The sequence below is a fragment of the Cnephaeus nilssonii genome (genome assembly GCF_951640355.1).
Source record: "Cnephaeus nilssonii genome assembly, chromosome: 4".
Lineage (NCBI taxonomy): Eukaryota > Metazoa > Chordata > Mammalia > Chiroptera > Vespertilionidae > Cnephaeus > Cnephaeus nilssonii.
Window position 1 is genome coordinate 59,445,723 of NC_137075.1, and position 22,788 is coordinate 59,468,510.

At 44.0% G+C, this 22,788-nt stretch overlaps 1 protein-coding gene across 1 annotated transcript in view; it reads right to left on the bottom strand.

Annotated features, from left to right (window-relative positions):
* MYO1E (myosin IE) overlaps nucleotides 1-22,788 on the bottom strand; it is a 191,482-nt gene that overhangs the window by 60,932 nt on the left and 107,762 nt on the right. Inside the window, exons 6-13 of the mRNA XM_079769346.1 lie at nucleotides 21,651-21,740; nucleotides 17,804-17,935; nucleotides 14,612-14,746; nucleotides 12,855-12,987; nucleotides 7,064-7,260; nucleotides 3,548-3,628; nucleotides 3,155-3,241; nucleotides 853-939 (exon numbers count right to left, since the gene is read on the bottom strand). Of these exons, the coding sequence (XP_079625472.1) occupies nucleotides 853-939; nucleotides 3,155-3,241; nucleotides 3,548-3,628; nucleotides 7,064-7,260; nucleotides 12,855-12,987; nucleotides 14,612-14,746; nucleotides 17,804-17,935; nucleotides 21,651-21,740 (942 nt within the window). The remainder of the gene's footprint in view (nucleotides 1-852; nucleotides 940-3,154; nucleotides 3,242-3,547; nucleotides 3,629-7,063; nucleotides 7,261-12,854; nucleotides 12,988-14,611; nucleotides 14,747-17,803; nucleotides 17,936-21,650; nucleotides 21,741-22,788) is intronic.

Here is a 22,788-nt window from a genome sequence, read left to right on the forward strand (position 1 = left end):
TTTATTGATTTTTTACAGAGAGGAAGGAAGAGGGATAGAGAGTTAGAAACAGCGATGAGAGAGAGACACCGATCAGCTGCCTCCTGCATACCTCCTACAGGGGATGTGCCTGCTACCAAGGTACATGCCCCTGACCGGAATCGAACTTGAGACCTTTCAGTCCGCAGGCCGACGCTCTATCCACTGAGCCAAACCGGTTAGGGCTAATTCATTTCTTAATGTTCACTTTCAGCCTATTACCCTGATAGGCATGGTTTACACAGTTCTACAGTGTACACATTTCATCTTGCTTTACTTTTTTTTCCACACAGCACTATTTTATAAACGATCGTCAAGTTTCATATAGACTTCATAGTTATTATTTTAATGGCTGTGTATGCTCTGATAGGCTGTAGTTCACTTAATGACCGAACTGTCTATGGACTTTCTCAGTTTCCAGCTTTATAAAAAACAAAAATGGTACTGTAGAGATCTCTGTCTATATCCTTTTTGTTTTCTTTTGAATAATTTCTAGGTCTCAAGTCCTAGATGGTATATGAGTGGTCTAGAGGTGGGCCAATTTTATGTCTTTTTATGCACTAAACCATCAACACAAATGATAGAATTAATTCAGTAACAACTCCTGTTTGTAAATTGACATTTTACTCATGTTCACATGTTTGTATTTACAAGAATAAAACTCTATTGCTCTATTTGCTAACATACATATATACACAAAATAAATGTAATTTTTAAAATTCTGTGCTAACCAGAGTTGTCACCTTGCCTATTTTAAAATAACGACACCGAGGAGAAAAAATCACTTAATGCAAATCTGTGAGCAGTGAGGATACACACCAGACCGATACTTACAACTTTGTTCTCTATGAGGTCACACACGATTTTGTTATTAAAGTACTCTATGGGCGTCCATCTTATTCCCTCTTGAACATATTCTTCCTGTAGGACAGAAAGCGGGAACTCACATGATTACCCAGTGAAGACTAGCTGAACTCCACACATGGATATCAAAGGCACATAAACCACCATGAAAAAAAAACTTGAATGCCCTTTGACAACAACTTGGAACTTTAATTTTTTTTTTCCTAAGGAGGTTAGAAAAGCAACATTTTATTGCTTGGTAATATATTTTTTATTGAGTTTGAACCATATGAAATCATTACCATACAATCATTTCTGACATTCAAAAATGGCCATTTAATATGGTTAAACCCACAGGTCTGTTTCACAATAATCTCCGAGTTTAACACCGGACAGCAGTGTGGATTAGCATCGAGGCACTGAAGGGGAAGGCCCCTCACTCGGGTCAGGGGCTCATCTGACTGGATGAACACCAGCACACTCTCCTGGTTCTTCTCCTTCCTCCCAAGCTTGCTTTGTTGGCATCTCTCCAGATCTTTATAGGAGGCAGACTCTCAGGGCTCAATCTTCCAGCCTTCTTGCTTCCTCAACCCTCCTTCTCTAGGTGATTCCAATCAATCCCATGGCTTTCAATAGCACCTATAGGCTTGTGACCTCTCTATTAATTTCTCTAGTGCAGACCTCCCCACTGAGTTCCAGACTCATATGTATTTGATTTTGGAATCTGCACTTGGATGTACAACAGGCCTCTCAAATGTAACTTGTTCAGCGGAGTTCTGACTCTACATTCCCCACCGTCTCCCCTAACCATATCCTTCAGTAAATGGTCTCACCATTGGCCCTGTTATTCAAGCTACAAAGGCAGAAATCATCTTTGATCCTCTTTCCTTCTTGGCTTATTGCTAATTATTCTGAGTAATCATGCTGACTCAGTCTCTAACATGTATACTAACTCTGACCACCTTTCACCGTGTCACCACCCCTACTAATAGCACCATGGTCTAAGCTCCCACCCTGTCTTGCACAGTCTCCTGCATAGTCTCCTAACTGGTTTCTAAACGTCCTTTCCTGTTTTCTTTTCTACTCTGTAAGTCTGTAAAGCTAGAGTGGTGACCTTTTCAAAAACACAGAACACAAATCAGACCATGTCACTTTCTGCTCAAAATGCTGCAATGGTTTCCTATTCTACTTGCTATAAAATCTGAACTTTCTGTCATGCCCTACAAAATTCCTATATGATCTAAACGCTGCCCACTTTTTCCCGTCTCAGCCCACCCCCACGCTTTCCCTAGCTGTTCTGAGGTGGTGGAAGGCTAGACCTCCAGGCCAGAGGTTTATGTGGACGCCTCTGGTCACTGGGGTTCCTAAGCAGAGGCATGAACGCTCCATGACGAAACATCCCCAAAACAGCCTTTCATATGTCGAGTGGGTTGAACATGCCCCCTAAAATCTCAAAATGTGAGGTTTGGAAATTGGATCGTTGTAGATATAATTAGCTAAGGATCTCACAAGTGAATCCATCTTGGATTTAGGGGTGGCCCCTAATCCAACCACCTGTCTTTACAAGGGAAAGGAGAGACACTCGGACACAGACTGGAAAAGGCTGTGTGAAGACCGAGGCAGAGACCGAAGTCACGTTGCCACCAAACCAGGACAGGAGCCACCAGGAGCTGGAGAGTCGCGGAAGGCTTCTCCCCCAGAACCTCTGGAAGGAGTGCAGCTCTGGTGACTCTGTGATACAGGACTCTGCGAGGAGAAATCTCTGTGGTTTTGAGCCACCGGGTTTGTGGTACTTTGTTACAGAGACCCTAGAATCGAGACACAATGCGGAATCCAGAATACAGGGACCCGCGCTGGCGTTTCAGAAGAAACGATAAGCAAGACAGGTTTCCTCAAGCCAGAATGAAGACACCAGCTTTTGCTAAAGACACATTAATTTCTAGGGAGAATTGGGAGTAAAGCAACTCTGAGAAAGCCAAGCCTTTCCTCGGGCACACAGGAGATGCCATAGACAATGGGGTTGGAACGAGGTCTCCATTTGGCACTTGCTCAGTGAGTCAGAGAGCAGTAGAAGCAGCCATTCCCAGGTCCAACTTCACAGCATCCTTTGCTCAAAGGAGGAGGAAAATGTAGCAGATGGGCCCAGTGGCATGCGGTTTGTCTGCCTGACACTGTTAAGGGCATTTCCTAAGACAAGACTCACATCTGAAGCTGTTATCCAAAGAGAAATCTACACCTTTTAAAAGAAAACAAATTAGAAGGAGAACACGATGAAGGAAGAGGAAATGCTTACCTGTTCGGCCTTTAATGTCAGTTCAATAAAAATCTGCTGTAATTTTTCATTAACAAAATTGATACAAAACTGTTCAAAGCCATTTTTCTGAAAAATAAGAAGTTACTTCCATTAATCGTTTCTGCAAAATCATTTTGAAGACATTTCTTGAGTGATTTAGTGAGATGCTTCCATGTGACAAGCCTTAGCAGAAATGTCGGAGGCATCAGGAGAAGGCTGCGTAGTTTATATTTAGGAGAAACTAGTTTGGTGAGGGTGCACCAAGAACTCACAAAGGCAAAAACTGGGCCACAGTGGGGTGTTTTCTTTTTCACTGCCTAGAATTAATCATTTCTTCAAGCCAGAGGAAACGCATCACCCTCCCCAGTCCGCAATGACTTAAACTGGTCCTACCTGGAATATTTCAAAGCCGTAGATGTCCAGAACGCCGATGTTGTATTCTTCATGGTCCTTCTCCATCGCTTTGTTGATGGACTAGGAGAAAGTAAGCAGCATGGCAATTAACCCTTTTTCCTTCACATGCAGTGGGGAAGGGAAGCAATCCCACACAGCAAATAGACTACACACAGCAGATACTAGTGCCTGCTGGAAACAGAGACCAGGACAGGTGACTACAGCTTTAAAAACGTCTCAGTGCCTCATAGATAGAGCAGGCAGACAGCTCTGGTGAGGGAAGGGGGAATGTTGGAGGGTGTGGAGGGATTGAGCAATAAATAAATAAATAAATAAATAAATAAAGATAACTCATGGACATGGACAACAGTGTGGTGATTGCAGGGTGGAGTGGAAGAGGGCATAGAGGGGATAGGTGATGGAAAAAAAAAGAATACTATGAGTTGTTTTAAAAAAAAAAATAGTCTCAGTGCAATGCCAAGTACTTTGGGAAACCACCAGAATCCCAGAAAACTATTATGGTAGGAGAAAAAACAATGTTTGCTTAATGATGAAAACCATTAAATTCCAGCAGAGTTAGTTTTCTTCAGGAAGTCCTGAGAATTGGAAGAAAATGTCATCTTGGATGATGTTATGTAAAACCTATTTCACATAAAGAACCCCACTCAATAACCATTTAATGATCATCTAACACAATATGCCAGGGATGTCAAGAAGACAGTCTCTGTTCCCAGGAGCTTATAGAGAGGGTGAGCCAACTACAGTTACTAATGCCAGTAATTACCATTAAAGTGATGATAATAAAAGCAGCTTACGTATATTTAACATTCACCTGTTCCAGGCTTTGCTAAGTACCTTGTATGTGTCGGGTCCTTTAATTTTCACTGCAGTTCTCATACCAATAGTGGTCACAGTGCAATCCCTGAGGTCACGCTGGGCAAGAGGGAGGGCCTGAGATTGCAGTTAAGTGGGGCGATGCCTAAGTCTATGTTCTTTTTTAATTAAAAAACATCTTTTAAAAAGTCTGTGTTCTTGATCACTGTGAGAAGGGATGTGCAATTCAATGGAACAGACTTCATGACAGGAGGGCAGTGTAGGTTAGAGGGGGTTAGTGAGGACTGCAGGGGAGGGAGGAACATAGGACAAAAATTCCTGGAGGTGGTGAATACCTGGATGAATCTTGAAGTACCAGAGTTGTTTTCCAGGCAAAAAAAGAGGAAAAAAAAGGAAGATAATCATCTTTTGCAAGCTAATGAGTAATAATATACAACACTTAGCCCAGTACCTGGTACACAGTCAGTGCTTGGTAACTGTCAGCTCTAATTAGTATCACTTACATGGAGCATGCACCTCCTTTACCACACACAAAATTGGAAAAAGATGGAAAGGAAATAAGGTGGGAAGCCCAGTGCTGGAAGATACACTGAACAGGGACAGGAGGTGTGGGTTCTAGTCCCGGCTCTGCTTGCTGAATGGCCCTGGGCAATTCTACCAGTACTGGGGCCAAAGATTCCCTTGTCAGTAAAACGAGGGTCTGAACAAGTTAAAAACATGGCTAATGCTTGGCACATGACCTTGACCGTCCCAAGCAATTGTATCCATAAACTAGCCACAAGGAGTATACAGAATAATTACCCTATGCTGCCCTGCCCTGCCCAACCCTAGCCACACCCCATCATACAGACTTCTAGGGTCTAATGACCATGTTGCTGCCCTTGACTTGGGCTTCCTGAGGGTTCTTCCTGCCTTGATCATATAAAAGGCAGAGGAGTAGAATACTGGATCACTGCCCAATTACCTGGGTTTAATTCCTAGATCTATTATCTAAGAGTGGTGTGTGTGGCCTTGGGTAAGTTCCTTAACCTCTCTGGGCCTCAGTTAGCTTATCTGAGTCACAGGGTTGTGGTAAGAATTAAATGAGTTGTTGTTTTTTCTAAAATACTTAGAACAGTATCTGGCACATAGTAAGTGCTATATAAGTGTTTGCTATTATTATTCTCCCACTGAGGCTGTGGTGATTAGCATAGACTGTCACCGGCAGTGCTACACTGCTCAAAGGCTAATTTTCAGGATCTATATGCGGTATACATAAATATGTATATATATGCAAATATTATGCAAACACACATATCAAGGGATGCCTGATATATATATACATCTATATATATATAGATGTATATATATATATATATATATATATATATATATATATATATATATGATTATTCTATCATTAAAAAAAATCTGTGGTAGTTTTAAAATACAGACATCCCTTGATATCCATGGGGAAGTGGTTCCAGGACCCCCGTGAATACCAACATCCATGGATGCTCAAGTCCCTTATACAAAAGGGCATATACATATAGTATTTGCATATAACCTATACACATCCTCTCATAAACTTCAAATCATCTCTATATTACTTAAAATATCTAATACAATGTAAATGCTATGTAAACAGTTGTTATGCTGTATTGCTTAGGGAATAGTAACAAGAAAGTACAGACACAACCATCATAGGCCTAACTACATAGTCAGCAACAACATTTTTTAATTTTCTGAATATATTCTATCCACAGTGGGTTGAGTTCACAGATGTGGAGGGCCGACTGTACAAAAAGTCTCTGATGCGCCTCCTTTCAGAAGGGGGAACCTAATTTCTCTCCCCTTATGTGTGGGCTGTACTTAGTGACTTGCTTCTAAGGTACAGAATATTGCAGAGCGGCAATACTTGAGCCCAAGACGAGGACATTAAAAGCTCTGGGACTTCTGCCTTGCTCTCTCTTCGATCACCCACTCTGGGGGAAACCAGCTGCCATGCTGTGAGAATATTCAGGCAGCTGAAAAGAAAGGACCATGCAGTAAGGACCCGAGGAGTCCTGCGAAGAGTCGTGTACATGTGTCAGCCTGGAATCAGATCCTCCAACTCCAATCAAGCCTGGGGGTGACCATCACTCCCCTCAGCATCTTGACCACAATCTCGTCCCTGAATCAGAACCACCAAGCCAAGTCACTTCCAAATGACAGAATAAAGGTTTATTGTTTGAAGCTACTAAGTTTTGGATTAATTTGTAACCCAGTAATAGATGACAAATACAACATCCCTAAATCTTTAGGCTCAAAGTCAAGACCCCTTCATGATCCTGGGTGTCCTCCTTTCCTGGTCTTCGGTCCTGCCTCTGTAAAATACAGGCTGGGGCAAAAGTTGGTTGATAGTTGTGAGTATGTGAATCACACCTTATTCTTACTTGTTAATTATTGTATTATTTTCCATACGAACAACTATAAACTTACCTTTGCCCCACCCTGTATTTTGTCCATAAGAAGCTGTTACTGTCTTGGTGGAGAATTCTAGAAGTAAAAGCAGGATTCAATGGCCCCAGGATGAGAGGGTGAAAAATGGAGGAGGAAGGTGATGGTTAGAAGGAGTGAGCCACATGAACACGAAACTCTTAGTAGTTTTCCTCTTGACAGCTACAATATGAAGCATCACCAACGTCAACCATGTTTACTTACATCTACTAAGAAATCAAAGACGCGGGCGTGCAGGGCCTTGGCCAGCGCGTCCCTGGTGTAGCAGGCCTGCTCCACGTTGAGCGTCACGTGAATGGACTCCGACTTGCCTCCCCACTTGCTATCCATCTGCCGGCTCGTCAGCTTTTCTTTCAACCGGTCCTGGTTTATCCCCAGGAGATAGGCAGGAAAAGCCAAAACTATAGAAAACAAAATAAACCTTGGTTGTTTTTAAGGATGTTAACAATGCATCTCACAAACAGGGAGGCACTTGTGTGTGTGTGTGTGTGTATGCATATGCGTGCATGGGTGCGCGCGCGTGCACACACACACACACACACACACACACACGACACCATCTTTAGTCCCCAAGAACTTTCAGGCTAGTGAAGACCACTTATGAGCAATCCCACACACATCCATCCACTTTGTTTTCCCCAGTTATTCTATTACATGAGTCAATTCCTATGATGACTGAGACTTCCAATAATACAAATCAGTTAACCAAGAAGGGTGGCATTAAACCAATCCCCCCTACTGATATCACAGCTGAATGCCTAAAATGGACATCTCTTCAAGCTTGCAGAAAGACAGCCGGAAGGAACTAAATCAAGCAACATTTCTTTGGCTCTAAATATTGTTTTCTTCCTCTTTGGCACAGTGTTTTCATAGCATCATTCACAAAGAGCTGGAAGCAGCTGATATCATCAAACTAATAATTACAACCAACCACATATTTTTTGAGTAGTTACCATGTGTGGGGTTGTTAAAGAGAGAGGACAGGACACAAATTATTGAAGAAATTCTGACGACAATCTAGAGGAGGCAAAAGTTGATTGCCAAATAAAAGCTAAATATGTGACACAGATAGATAATAAAGTCCTGGAGGAACTTAGAACAGAAAGGTATTACTACTTGCTTGGGTGATTGAGGAAGATGGGTGGGGTCTAAAAGAATGGACAGGAATGGTATAGATGCAGAGGATGAGAGAGAGGAGGATGGAATGTGTAAAGGTGAGGAGGCAGGAATGTAAGAGACATGGTTGAGGTACAGTGAGTAGACCAACATTGGCTACGGCTGAAGGTTAAGGTAGATGATTAAAAGGTCAGGACCAATTCCAATAGTGGAAGATCATTGAATGGTCTGAGATGGTCGGGCTGGCGTCAAGGGGACCTGGGTGGTAGAAGAAGATTTTTCTGGGCGAGGCGTATGGAATAAAATGCAGGGTGTTGGTGTTATTCACATCATAGTACACCCATCCCACCCTGAGGACATGCAGTGATGTAGTGTGTGGCTTTCGGGTAGAAAAGCTGAGGTTCCCAGGCTCAGCAACCTGTTCCTGGCTGTGGAACTCTGCAAGAGGAGGGCTAGTGATATAAATGGGATTCTTTTTTCTGGTTAAAACATTCTAATGTGAATAAGTGCCATCAACCATCCTTGGGCATGAAAGGATGCTCAGATTTTTCCCAATATTAATGGAAGATTTTTATGGACACAAACCAAAATTCTTAACTGGACTATGAGTCTTCTTTTTCTGCATAAAGCTTTACCAAAATTCTCTGATAAAAGGATTTTGTTAAAGACCTTATCATGATAATGCTCAAAAGTACAAGCCTCCCAATAAAAAATAATGTTTGAATTTCACAGATGGTGTTAGAATGAACAGGCTGACATTTCTCAGTATACACCTTCCAACAAGATTAAGTCAGTGAATGCATTTAGGGAAAGTGTAATGCCAGAACAAGGTGTATATGATCTATGTGAGTGTTCCACAGAAATGCTCCCCTAGCAGACAGCTTCCTTTTAAAAAGGGCATGTGAATAAATCAAGTGCAGTAATTTGCCAATGGCCATTTCCTTTAGTTTAGCTTTTACACTTGATCTCGGCGCAAAGGCCATGAAGCGATGATTTTAATTTAGTTTTTTAAATTTAAATTTATTGGGGTGACATTGGTTAATAACATTAGTTTCAAGTGTACAATTCCGTAATATCTCATTTGTATATTACATTGTGTGCTCATCACTCTAAGTCTAGTCTCTCTCCATCACCATCGATATGATAACCTTTACCTTCTTTATCCTCCTCCCACCCTTTTTTAGTTTAGTTTTGATGTTCACATGTATGTTTAGGAACCTGGATGTGTCTTCCACTAAACAAAAACTTACCTCTGTACAGAGCAAAAACATCAGGTGCCCGTAAATCAGATTAGACACAAGTAGGATTGTTGTGAGAATCAAGAGCCATTTACCAAGAGTCTGACGTATAAGGGGTTCACTAAGGGAAGCTACAATGTTGATTGTCACCACTGTCACCAGGCAGATAGTCAGGTACATGTGTGTTTCACTTGACATACTGGTAGTCAATGTTTTATAGTAAATTCACCAGGACCCCTCACGCTTCATGGCAACGACACAGTGAATAGTTTGATACAACAAATCATTAGCCTCACTTTGTTGGTTTTGTAAATATGAGCTCCTGCCAAGCCCATAACCATGCTAACGTGGGGACACAGTTCAAATATTTGGTGAAAAAGTTTATCCCATTATCTTTATGACCACAGCTAAAGAAATGTCACAACAGAGAAGTAGTCCTTAGTCCTTGAGATCAAACAGACAGACATGATTGTAAAGGAAACATGCCCTACGTACTTCCAAGGCTCACACCTCTTCTGTAGAGGAGGGCACAAGTGGAGGACCGCAGGCACTTGAAAAACAAGGCATGGAATCTGGCCAAGATTCAGAGCCACAAGCTGAGGGAAACAGCTAAGAAGTCTAGAAAGGAAATCCAGTACTGGCCTTGAAAAAAGTCCATGCCATGTTTTTCAAGTATAACCTTTTATGACCTTGCATTTTCTTCAGTGGCTGCCCTGGTGCTGAAATTACAGGGCTGCTCATACTGACTTCCTTCAGGCTGTGAATTTCATGAGGTAGCTGGGAGGGTGGCTGCATTAGGGCTGCATAGGAGCAGCACTGAGGCTTGGGGAAGGAGAGGAGGGAGCGGGCATTGATTCATTTAAAAATGCTGATGTAACTCTGGTATAGTTAATTGGAATGATGTAGAACATAAAAGAATCTGCTTGAAAATAATGTTTCAGCACATTTTGATAATGAAGATAGATTTCTATTAGTGCATTAAAAAGTCATATTTAATTTTTTCTTTTACATGTGAAGTGTAGAGAAGATAGAGAAACTGACAAGATGCAGCAAAACAAAACTCCATTTTACAAGTTTAAAAGAAACAGCAAGGTAAAAAAGTTTTTTAAAAATAAATATTAGCCCAGCCGGTGTGGCTCAGTTGTTGAGGGTCGACCTATGAACCAGGAGGTGATGGTTTGATTCCCAGTCAGGGCACATGCCCGGGTTGTTGGCTCAATCCCCAATAGGGGGCATGCAGGAGGCTGCTGAACAATGATTCTCTCTCATCATTGATGTTTCTATCTTTCTCTCCCTCTCCCTTCCTCTCTGAAACCAATAAAATATAAAAAAACAAACAGTTAACAGTGCCAAGGAGAGGCGTGGTCACTTGTACTCCTTATCGTTGTTTGTCATATTATTTTCCTTCAATAAAATTCTTAGGTTAATTTGGATTTAATATCTTTAGAGCAAGACTTGTTTCCACAACACCATCTTACGCTATTGATAACGACAGGTACACATGTGCCCAAGCTGAGGTTTGTTTGACTTCTCAGCAATGTAAAGGTTTGACTCAGGAAATTCTATAGCTCCATTAGTCTAAGGTAACGTAACAATACAACTTGTTGTTATTAATGGCTATTTTGCTTTAGCTCTGATGGAAATCTTACCATTCACCTTCCCCCACCCCCCTACAATAGCTAGAGCAAGTTTGCTTTCTTCCCTCATCAAAACATGGGCTAGCACTTCCCTCTACAAATTTATTCCACTGATATACTCAAATATCGGAAAGACACCACAAACGAGGTTATTCATTTTAGTAGTGTTCGTTCATTATTGTAAAAGCAGCAGATCCAAAACTGCCCTAACGTCCATCAACAGATGGTTAGTTCACTAAATTAAAATATAGCCAAGCAATGGAATACTATGCAGAAAAGGATGAAGCTCCTCAGTGAGTTGATATAAAATAACCTTCACGATATAATGTTAAGTGAAAAGGCAACTGCAGATTATGTTCTATGTTCCCACTGATGCACAAACTGAGAAAAATGAGTAGGTGTGTGTAGTTGCTTTGGAACACATGTCCCCTGAACGGAATACGAGAGACTGGAAACCTCTGGGGAAGGGAACAAGTTGACTGCATGGGGGGTGGAGAGGGGGTAGGGGGGCCTGGGAAGCTTTAACAGGGCACCCATCTGAACCGTGCTAAGGTCTTACCAACTGAACAGAAAACAAATTATTGGAAGGAGGGCACATTTCTTTGTTGGACTTCCTTGGTTTCCAACACAGCCCTTCCCGATCCCATCACTCCACCTCCACCAATCAGGGCATTCCACAGGCAGCTGCCAATCCTGGGCCTCACGCAGTTGGCTGAGGAGGCTACTTATTGGCTCAGGCACATGGGGAAATGCTAGCTGTGCCAGAGTCGTGACTTTGTTCTCCAGCATAAAGGGGCAGACAAGGACGGTACCATCCACAAAGGGAAGACTTTCACAGAAACCAAAACTGTCAATGTTAAAAGGCCAAGTGTTAATGAGCTTCCTGCACACTCCATGCATTTGTTAAATGTGAAGGGCAATGTCCACAAAGTCTAGAAACATAGTTATTATTATTATTGTTAGGTTGTATTTCTAGACTCTGTGGACACCCTGTCTATTTATTGTTTTCCACCCCGTTCCTTCCCCGGGTAAACACAATTCATCTTGCTCTTTATCAGACAGACATCAGAAGTTAGCAGAGCTTCCCTTTTTATCACAAAAGAAAACAAAAATATAAAAAGAACCTTATTTGGAATGGAAATAGCCTTGCTGCATTGTCAGCAATGAGTGGGATACTATTTATTACTAAGCATCTAAATTTATCATCCTTGAAGAATGCTGAGAAAGGGAGAAATGTCTTCCTGGGTGGTTAAAGGATGGAAAGTCGTCTGATGCCCAAGAGGCTACAGTCAGTCACACGCCCTGGTGACTGTGGGGGCCTGTGCCACGCAAAACCAGTAACGTCTCCGCAGGAAGGACTTGATTCCTTCTCAAAGAGTAAAAATGGCCACTCAGGTCCTCAGGCTCTGATAACTACAGAGGTGACCATTACCAATATCAACACAATAGTCAATGTCCTTTTTTCTTTTTCTTTTCATTTTCAGAAATCCAATCTAATCCAACCCACGGGGCAAACGGAATCTGTGAGCTTTCCATATTTACATATATCCAATCACTTGCTCTTCATGACCTTTAGGTGAATGTAGACCCCAAAGATCAGTGATAGAAAAGGTTTTTATGAGGAGACAAATCTTCTGAGTTATTCGGCTATTACCCTAATCCTTATTAAAGCATCGCTTTACTTTTAAACCTAGAGGTGAGATTCTGCCAGACTTCCCCAAGGTTAATGATAAATTGAAACTAATTCACGAATGGTCTCTGGGTGTGACTCTGGTACAGTTAATGTGGGAGGCGGGAGAAGGGCGGGAGGAGATGGGCAGGTGCGCAGAAGTGGCCTGGACACTCACAGGCCCTTTTTTCTGCCACAGCAGGACGCGCAAGACTTCTCATCTCTTCCCAAAATACCCCAGTTGAGATCTAAGCAAAGGAAAGCGGTGGGTTACTTCTGATGGAGCTAAACAACGGCTTCCCCTTGTTCAACAACTGAGTGCCACGGCTACTCACACTCTTCGCTCTCTACCGCGGCATAGTTGCCGACTTCTTTGAAGCTGATGTTTCCCAGGTGGAGCACGCCTGCCACGATCTGCAGCACCAGCGTCTGCTCCTCCGCGAAGATCCCGATCACGTTCATCGCGTGCTGGAGGCGGGAAGAGAAATTACCCACATGAGCTGGTCACCAACCTTATAAGCACGCAACGCAGGAGCCCAAGCTTGGATTGGATGGTGCAGTGATATCAGGCTCAGCTAGTGACGGCAGCTGGAAGTCCCGGTCAGACACTATCCCTGACCAATGCACTCTCTCGCCTCTCTCTCAAGCCTCAACATCATGCTGGAGAGGCAGTTGTGTCCTTGAATAGAGCATGCAACCCTCCAGGGTAAGGGCCAAGAGAGCTGCAGGAGGAGGCGCGCAGCTGGAGCAGCAGCTGGGCACAGTCAACAAGTCTGTCCGCATCCCTCGGTGTGACCCTGGTGCCATGCCTCTCCCTCTAGGGCACTGGCCCAGCTACTCCAAACGGACACAGAGGCCTTTCCCGTCACGGGGAGGGCTGAGAATAGATTGCATTTGCAAAAGATCTCGGTTAAAAATCTCCAGGAATTCAAATAATAACGGCATCAGGGGAGTCTTACTTCTGAGGTCTATACAATCGAATAAAAGCAGCTGAAAGGCTGGAGTCTTTGATACCCATATTCCAAAGGAAATGTACTCTAGGACCAATGTAGACCCCCCATCTGCATTGCTCCAGCCAGCTCCTTCGGGGCCTCCTGATGTCCCCTCTTGTCCTGGCCCCCGGAAAAACATCCTGCCCTTCAAGAAACACCAGCTTTCTTCAAGCTGCACCTCCAAATGCCCTGCAGGGTCTCCCACTGGGCTCTGGCTCTGGGCTGAGGTTGGGCCAGGCTGGTAGCTGACTCAAAGGGCAGTAGCGATGCATTTCTTTGAGGCTAAATAGGTGACCAGCCCACCTCCAGAAAGGTCTAACTCGACTTGCTAAGTCGTTTCCCGGAGGATGTGACCCTTTGTACTATAACGTACACACCGTGAAGAGCTCTATGCCCTGTACATACAGAGTGAGGAGAAAGTGGGTGGGGAAAAGCCTGAAGGTGTTCTAATAAACCGTCTAACCTGATTGGGGCCCTAAGAGCGCTCTGCTTTGCCTTTCTAAGAAAGCAGCGCAGTTGTGCGAGCTGTCAGTCAACAGGTGTGGTAAGTGTATTATGCACAACAGTCCTTACCTGCTAATCAGAACTCCTGCGGGGGGTAATGATGCATGCACTGTTTTTGTTTGTTTGCTTGTTAATCCTCACTGAGGATATTTTTTTCCATTGATTTTTAGAGAGAGTGGAAGGGACACACACACACACACACACACACACACACACACATCAATGTGAGAGACACATCGATTGGTTGCCTCCAACATGTGCCTCGACTGGGGATCGAAGCTGCAACCCAGTTACATGTCCTTGAGCAGGAACTGAACCCCCACCTTCGGTGTGCGGGACGACGCTCTAACCACTGGCCAGGGCACGTTCACTCTCCTTTTTTATTACCCATCTCAAATCATTAAGCGGTCCTCTGGCAGCTGGGCAGGTGGCTACTGAAGGGTGCTTAAACGTGTTTTACGAAATGGGACTGCTTACAGCAGAAGGAGGTGGAAATTGCATGCTGCTCTTGGCTTTGCTAACCTTCACTGCCCTTTCTACCAGCGGCAACGCCCTGCCTGCGAGCAGATCCCGCCTGGCCCTGCACCAGCACTTACCAGAGTTTCCTGGAACTCCCGCTTGTCATCAATGTCATCCACCTTGTAGGACCCGGAGAGGCTCAGGTAGTAGTAATAGTCCATGCTGGTGATGCCCAGGCTCTGCTTCTGGTCGGCAGAGGCGCCCTCGATGAGCTGGAACAAGAGAAAGTGGGGTGGGTGTGATGTGGCCCTCAAAGTAGTCCCAGGCACCTCATGGTTCCTGCTGCCTCTGCCCTGAACAAGGGCGATGGGACTCTCTAGCCCTGCTTTCTGAAATGACCGGGGGTCCTCACCTCCAAAATATGACGGGGCTTCAGGATTTCTGCTCTACTGGTGATAGCCCAAGGTCATCTCTGCACATGCTGGTCCTTAACTGTCTGATCAGACCTGCAAGACCTGAGCAGCTCCCCTTGTCCAATACGGGGAGCGGACTGCAGTGCTTCTGTGGTGAGATCCCGCAGGAGAGTGGAAACCAAGCCAGGTTATAATCACTCCATTCCTGCTCACCTGGCCTGTGGCTTTCTAGAGCGCAGCTGGCCCCTCCGTGCTTTCACTGCAGGGTGCATATTAAAAAGCCACCGAAGGTCCACACTCTGGCATTCTGAAACCCCTGAAGCAAATGATTGTCCCAGGCTTTTTGTCCCACCTCTGATATCTGCCTGAGGTCTGAGCAAGACCCTCCCAAAGGGCTCCCATCAGTGCGGTGCTGCAAATATTTATCCATCAGCTCTTGGGGAGAAAATGGATTTGTAGTGTCTGCCGGTTTCCATGGTGTAAATACTCCTCCCCTGACTGATGTCAAACTATTAAGAAAATGTCACTGAAGGAAGTGATGCACACAGCCCAGGCAAGCTCCCTGCTGGCTCCAACCCAATGGGACCTAGGAAAACACAGTTCCTCTCCACACTTCTCCATTGCGGTCAAGTTCCTCATGTCAACTCAGCAGCACATCCCCAAAACAGGGAACCTCATCTCCATTGCTGAGAAGTCCTAGGACATCATCTTCCCTTAGTTTTCTTCCTAGTCTCTTCGAAATCTTTTTGTACCGCCCTCTTCCTATCTTTCCCTTTCTTTTGTCTGTGAAAAAAGCGTTCCTTACTCTTCCTGTCTTCTTCCCACCCACATGGCACAGCCCCTCTCACTTGCACCCCTCCCCCTTCCCCCCCCCCCCCCCACCCAGCTCTTTCTATTTACAAACTTGTGCTCTTGGCCTTTAGAAGCATTTCACTGACTCCGTGAACTTCAAGCTGCAGACTCTACTTCTCATCACGACTTAACCACCTGCACTCTGGCCTCTCCCCTCGCCATTCTGATGAAATGACTCCTGACGCTACTTCCAGTGGCAAAGTCCGACAGCCCTTTCTTGGTCCCTAGACCCCTGCCCCATCCTTTATCCGCAAGAGCTCTGAGCATTTGATCCTGAAGCTCACTCCCGAGCTCCCCCTGGCTTCCGTGACACTGCAGGTTCCTGTCTTTCCTCCCCTGACTAACCCCCTGCTCCCCAATGCCTGCTCAATCTGCAGTCCGTCTGCAGGCCCCCAGTCTTGTAGAGACACGGTTTTTCTCTCCATACTCATTCCCACGGGAGTCTTATCTATCCACAGCTTTAACTTCATGTCAGAATCTTTACCTCCATCTTCCCCTAAGCTCACCACTTCCACAGTCCCTAGTCTGCTGGTTTCCAACCTGTGGGCAGAGGATTTCGGTGGGGGTGGGGGGTGGGGTGGGAAGCATGGGGAATGGGGCTGGCATTTATTGAAAGGGGTCCTGGAAACAATTATGAACTTCGCTCTAGTGCTTAGTAAATAATATACTATGTGTGTGCTATACAAAATTATTTTTCAATCATCTGTACATGTTGCTTTGATTAATACAATTAAGAGCATTACTGAAGTCACAAAAGCTTTTGGTCATTTATGTATTCTTTCAACCAACAAACTAACTGGAAGAATTGCTTGCCATCATCTAAGACAAGCATGTCAAACTTAAAGGCTACCACGGGCCAAATAAATGAGGCATGTGGCCTGTGGGCCGTGAGTTTGACATGCTTGGTCTAAGACAGTGGTCGGCAAACTCATTAGTCAACAGAGCCAAATATCAACAGTACAACAATTGAAATTTCTTTTGAGAGCCAAATTTTTTAAACTTAAACTTCTTCTAACGCCACTTCTTCAAAATAGACGCGCCCAGGCCGTGGTATTTTGTGGAAGAGCCACACTCAAGGGGCCAAAGAGCCACATGTGGCTCGCGAGCCACAGTTTGCCGACCACAGTTCTAAGACATCTATGTAATTGATAAGACTGAATTCGAGCTACCAACACAGTTTAACTTCCCTCCAATCCAGTGGTCTTTAAACTGGAGCAAAAAAAACCCAAAAAACAAAACAAAAAAAAAAAACAAAACAAAAAACAGTTGCAGGCCTTTTTTCAAAGAAAATCTAATGTGGATCCCCAATAGATGAAATGTATATAAACTCACACATAATGAAATTGTCTATCGTATCATTATATTTTTAAAATAGTTAAAAACATTTTAAAAACTAGCTGAGTCAGAAGATTGCCAAAGACTGGAACACAATGTAAAAGCATTCTCCACCCGCTCTAGCTCCGTAGTCTCCACGGCTGCTGAGTGTCTAAGTCAAAACCTTTTGACCTGACATTAAAGATCCATAGCCAATCGGGGAAGTAGGGGAGGGTAAAGGGGGGGCAAATGGTGATGGGGAAAATAAAGATCCGTAGCCTATTTCAAGTCCTTCGTCCAACAGTTCACCTTTTGAAGACTCTGCCCTTGCAAGCTCGTTGAGGGCTTGCTCACACCTCTAGTGCTCTGTCCAGGCCACCAGACCTGCCTGCACAGCCTCCCATCCATGTCATCCTGCACCCCCTTCATAGACCTCCCCTTCCCATCCCAGTCAACTCTCCCCACACAAACTTCTATTTGGCAAAGAACCAAGCTTTTGTTTTGAAGTTTTATCAACACTTTCTTGATTATTTAACTTTGTCTTCTCACCCCGACTAGAACTTACTCTCCTGTGAGGTTAGGGACATTCGTTCTGACAATTCTCTGCACGCCGACTTACACATACTATTGTGAAGAATGCTCCTTGGCTTGCAGACTAGATTGTCTAAGCCCGATTACTGAGAGGAAACAAGCAAATCTAAATGTGGAGAAGGGATAAGGAAGTAGGAAAGAAACAATATAAAGGAAAACCTGGTAAAATATGTGAAAACTCCGCTCTCCAGGGTTCCTCATCACCACCCTAGATTTTTCCAGAAGGAAGTTGGAGATCTTTCCACCATCTGGTTCCCCACCTGGACTGAACTGGATTTCAAAGTATTTTCCCTGCAAGAGAGTTAGGGGTTTCCTTCAATGGTTAGTGAACAAAAACATGATGTTCCAAATAGGCGTTAGGTACAGTATATAATTCAAGGAAATTCATTAATGCTAGATACATTCTGAATTATTCCCAGTCCTGGTCTAGATTTCCTGACTTTTTTTTTTTCCTTTAATCAGACAATAGCATGTACTCCTGTCCAATCATACAATTCTGTATTGAGAAAGAGAATCTGCCATTCTAGTCCGACTAAATAAGGACTTGTTACACTCCTTGCCCGTTTTCCCGAGTAGGGGTTTGCTTGCTAAGCCGGAAGCTGTAAAGAATGGGACAGAAAATCCCAAGGTCCCTTTGATCTAAGGAGAGTGAACTCTATCAGCCTCTAAGAAGAAGCAAGTTTTCCCTCTGAAAGGCATCTTGTTGACTTTGAGCGAAAGCAATTCCTTTGACCCCTGGAGAATCTAAAATTCTTATATAAAATAAAAACACTTGATTATAAAGAAGGTCCTCTCCAGCTAGTGTGGGTGTGGAGACTTTTGTTACTGTTGTGGTTAATATTTCCTTTAAAATTACTGCTAAGAGGGAACAAAGGAGAATGAAACCTTGGCATTTAGCTGGAAAAGGTGCCCAGATTGTTAAGTAAATGACTTTCTCCCCCCGCCCCCCTCTTTCATTAGGATTTAGCTTCTCTCCAGTCCTCAGAAACGTCTAGAAGAGTAAACGTAAATGAAGAAAAAGATGAGAATGTGGGTGTTAAGGAATGGTGTGGCCTAAGGTCACACGGGAAAGCATGCCCGGCCTAACTGTATTCACATGTAATATTTTAAAAATGTGTATGCTGATGAATTCCACCCATCTCAGGGCTGAATCCTGCCAGGCCGCAAGTCTGTGACTAGAACTGTAAACTCATTAAGGGCAAGAAAAGCACATGGCATATTTTCCCTCTTGCCCCTAGCACCCAGAACCTGCTGTGTCCCTGTGAAGTCACTTGCCGATTCCAGGTATCCGAAAGGCTACAAAAGGAGGCTACTCTCGAATGGCCTGTCTTCACCTGATGACTCCTCCCACCCCCTCCCCAAAACAAGCACCCAGAAGCATCAGACTCAGAGGGGGAGCACAGACCACTGCTATCCGAATGACAGTGGTTCCTGAGAAAAGCTGGCTGAGCAAGCTCCCCTGTGCTTCCCATTGTGGCCATTCTTCTCATCTGTTCCTTTCAGCTGGCTCTGGAGGGAAGGATGCAGTGCCCATCCATGTAACCTCCATCAGGTGGGGGTGGGAATGAAACCAAACAGGACCTCACATCTAGGAAGGGTAGACATTGTAAATGGCAGACTCTCAAGTTCTCTAGAAGTGGTTCCAAACCTTGGTGGACTGTTAGAAAGACCTGGGGGAACCTTTAAGAAGTGCTAATGTGGTTTCTTCTGTGTATCTTTAGCTATAAGACTGTTCAACTCAACTTGTCTTCGGATGGTTATCCAGGTTGACTGTTCTGTAATTTAGTTGTAATTCTGATGTGGTGCTGGGAGGAGGTGAGTGCAACTCCCTCCTACTTTATGGCCATCTTGGATCCCCTGTTCTTAATTATATAATGTTTTATGTAACGTGCATTTTAAAATGAAAACTGGACCATATTGCAAACATTATTCTTTAACCTTTTTTTAAAATTTAACAATATACTTTTCTTTAACCTTTTTTTAAAATTTAACAATATACTTTTTGGATATCTTTTTTAAAAAGTCATTATTAACAAAGAACTTAGATATTGTGCCCTAAAAGTATTGTTCGGTCACAGACAATGAACATTTTCAATTTTGATAAAGATGGTCAAGTTGCTCTCCAGCAGAAATGTGTCTACTTTCAACCAATAGTGTCTTTTCTCTGGTATCAATCTCCTTAATACTTGCACACCTCAGAGACAGAAAATGATACATGGTTTTAATTTACATTTCTCTCATTATTCCTGGGAACATCTTTTGATGCCCATTAGATGTTACTCTATGTGTAATGTGCCCATCCATACTCTTTCCCATCTTTTTTTCGGAGCCGTAAGACATTATTTTGTAATCAGAAAAATAAAAATTGCTGGATATTTTTGTCTTGTTTTACAAAAATTGACCAATGTATCATCCTTGTCTCAGGATAAAGAATAATTTTTATTGGGAAAAAAATCAAGAGGACTATTGATTTCATTATTTTCTTCTCTCTAAGTGAGCAAAAGAGGGGGGCTGGTAGCAAGAGAGTTAAGTTTGGTCAAATCCATTTTTACAAGGAAGATTGAGATTAAAAGGGAAAAAAAGGTCAAGTGGAAATGTATTCCCATCTTCTTTCCTATTGTATTACCTAGAAACTTCTTCAAGATAACACGACCCAGCCAATGAGAGAGAGAAAAAAAAAAAAAAAGACAGATCAACAAATGAACAAATAGTTTGAATAATATTGAACAGCAAGGAAAATAAGGGCAGTTCTGACAGCTATAAATCACCAGGGAACCAAACAATTACTGCATGAGAGCTTATAAGAATTCTCTTGGAAAATAGAAGCTTCCTTACAAAACAGAAGGGTGAAAAAGAAATCATCTTTCTCCTGAATTCCCACTTATTTATCTTAAAATCGTCCAGCATCCGCCTCAAAGATAGCTTCTTCATTGCTTTCCTGCCAGACATAGTCTGAGCTAAGATGCAAAATCTACATAAATCAAAGCTACTGGGCAAATACTCAGTTTTTTGGAAATGTGGCTTTTTGTCAAGGTGAACATATTTCTTTTCATCCTTTCCAGCCTTCCAATTCTCAGGAGATATTCAGACAGAAAAGCGTTTTCATGGGCATTCATGATAATGCCCTCGGCTGACATTTTCATTACCTTGGGTAAGTGGGCCGGTCAGGAGGCAATCTATCAGGTTAAGTCCAATCATTTTGGGGTGTTGTTAGGCTACGTGAAATACATAAAACACACCAACCTCTGAGTGGGGAGGCAGTCAACTCACTCCGCCTGACATAGAGAAGGAGGGTTCTCTACAAGGTGCTGGATCAAAGTGTGTGTTCCCTTCATTTTCCACAGACGCGGTCTATGAGCAAGAGCAAAGCAAGAAGGCTTTGGGCTCAGCCAGCATGGCTCCGTGGTTGAGCACTGACCTATGAACCAGGAGGACACGGTTCCATTCCCGGTAAGGGCATATGACCACCTTGTGGGCTCGATCCCCAATAGGGGGTGTGCAGAAGACAGCCGATCAATGAGACTCTCTCATCATTGATGGTTCTCTCTCTCTCTCTCTCTCTCTCTCTCTCTCCTTCCTCCTCCTTCTTCTTCTCTGAAATCAATCTAAATAAATAAGTAAGTAAGTAAATAAATAAATGAATGAAAAGGAAAGGCTTTGGGACCTAGCCTACTTATTACTTTGTCTGGGAAAGAAGGCCTTTTTCCTCCAGGGCACAAAGCAAACTCCTCCAGCACCAATTTCTATTTTCCTTAGGAAGGCAACTCAAGTTGAAAACTGTATTAAAAAATTACCTGATTTATATTCCCAGGGTTCAAAAATAACTTCAGCTAAAGGGCAAATTGAAGCCTGACAGCATGCCGCTAGAGAAAATGAAGAAAAGATGCAAAAGGCAGCCTCCTGATGACATGTGAAAGCTCCTGTTGCCTTGGAGACACCGGACTTAAAGCAGGAGTATCCACACCACCAGCCAGGCGGCACTTCCCGAACCAGGGAAGAGACTTACAAATCGGCTGGAATTGTTGTTCCGGACGGTCTTGGCGTTGCCGAAGGCCTCCAGCAGCGGGTTGGACTGCAGGATGATGTCCTTGACGTGCTGTCACAGCAAACAGACCAGGGGTCAGGAAGGCACACACACCCACCGCACCGAGCAATGCCAAACGCTCCCTAAGGACCCGGGTTCTGGATGCAGCAGGGAGCGGCCTCAAGTCCACATGTCCCTGCAGGTTAGGAGGATTTACTTTTTCCTCTCGACAGACTTCAACCTGTTAGTGGGTTTGTGTCTTCCAACTCCCTGGATTCAGGCAGGAGTCCTGGAGCCAGGGTCCCCCCAGTGAATCAGGATCTCCAAACACTCCTGGCTGGGGCTTCCACACCTGCTGTGCTTTACCCTGCACGCCCTGGGGGGCCGGGACTCCCCGCAGGAAGGAGAGGAGAAGGAAGGGGCATCTCCTCGCTGCTCTGCTCTGATTCTTGACTATCCCTATCCCTTCTCTACCCAACTGCTCTCCCTGCCTGTTGCACCCCCATCTCCACCCTCTTCACTGCGAGGGACAGGGACCTTAAGGAAAATGAAACAGTTTCTCCTACTCAAGCAAGGCTGTAGACACAGTTTTGTGCTTCCCAAACTTTCATATGCAGCACTCACTTTCGGATCTTTTAAAATGCAGATGGGGGTCTAGTAGGTCTGAGGCAGGACCTGAGAGCCTGCATGTCTAACCAGTGCCCTGGTGCCCTGGCTCTGCCAACATGGAGCCACGTTTTGAGCAGCAAGGGCAGACGCCGGCTTGTACAGAACAATTCCTGGCCCACCGGAGGGCAAGAATTTGGGTTTCAAACACCCTCGTTCGGTACCAGACTGAAAAGTGTGCAAAACACCTTCCTGGGCAAGATAGCTCAGTAGAAAGGAGTTGATGTTGGAGAGGTCTTTCAACAAGTGAGTCATTCCTTGTACTTCTAATTATTCACATGCTATGGTTAAACATGTTCCAGAAATAACAAGTCTTTGGTTTGTGCTCTGTAGCTACTGACTAATTTCAAGCCAAGAGCTCTGCCTCATTGTCCTCATAGGAAAACAGGAAGAGAAAAGTCAACATTAAATGTCTGCAGTCTGGCCACTAAGTCACGGTCTGGAGAAAACAGGG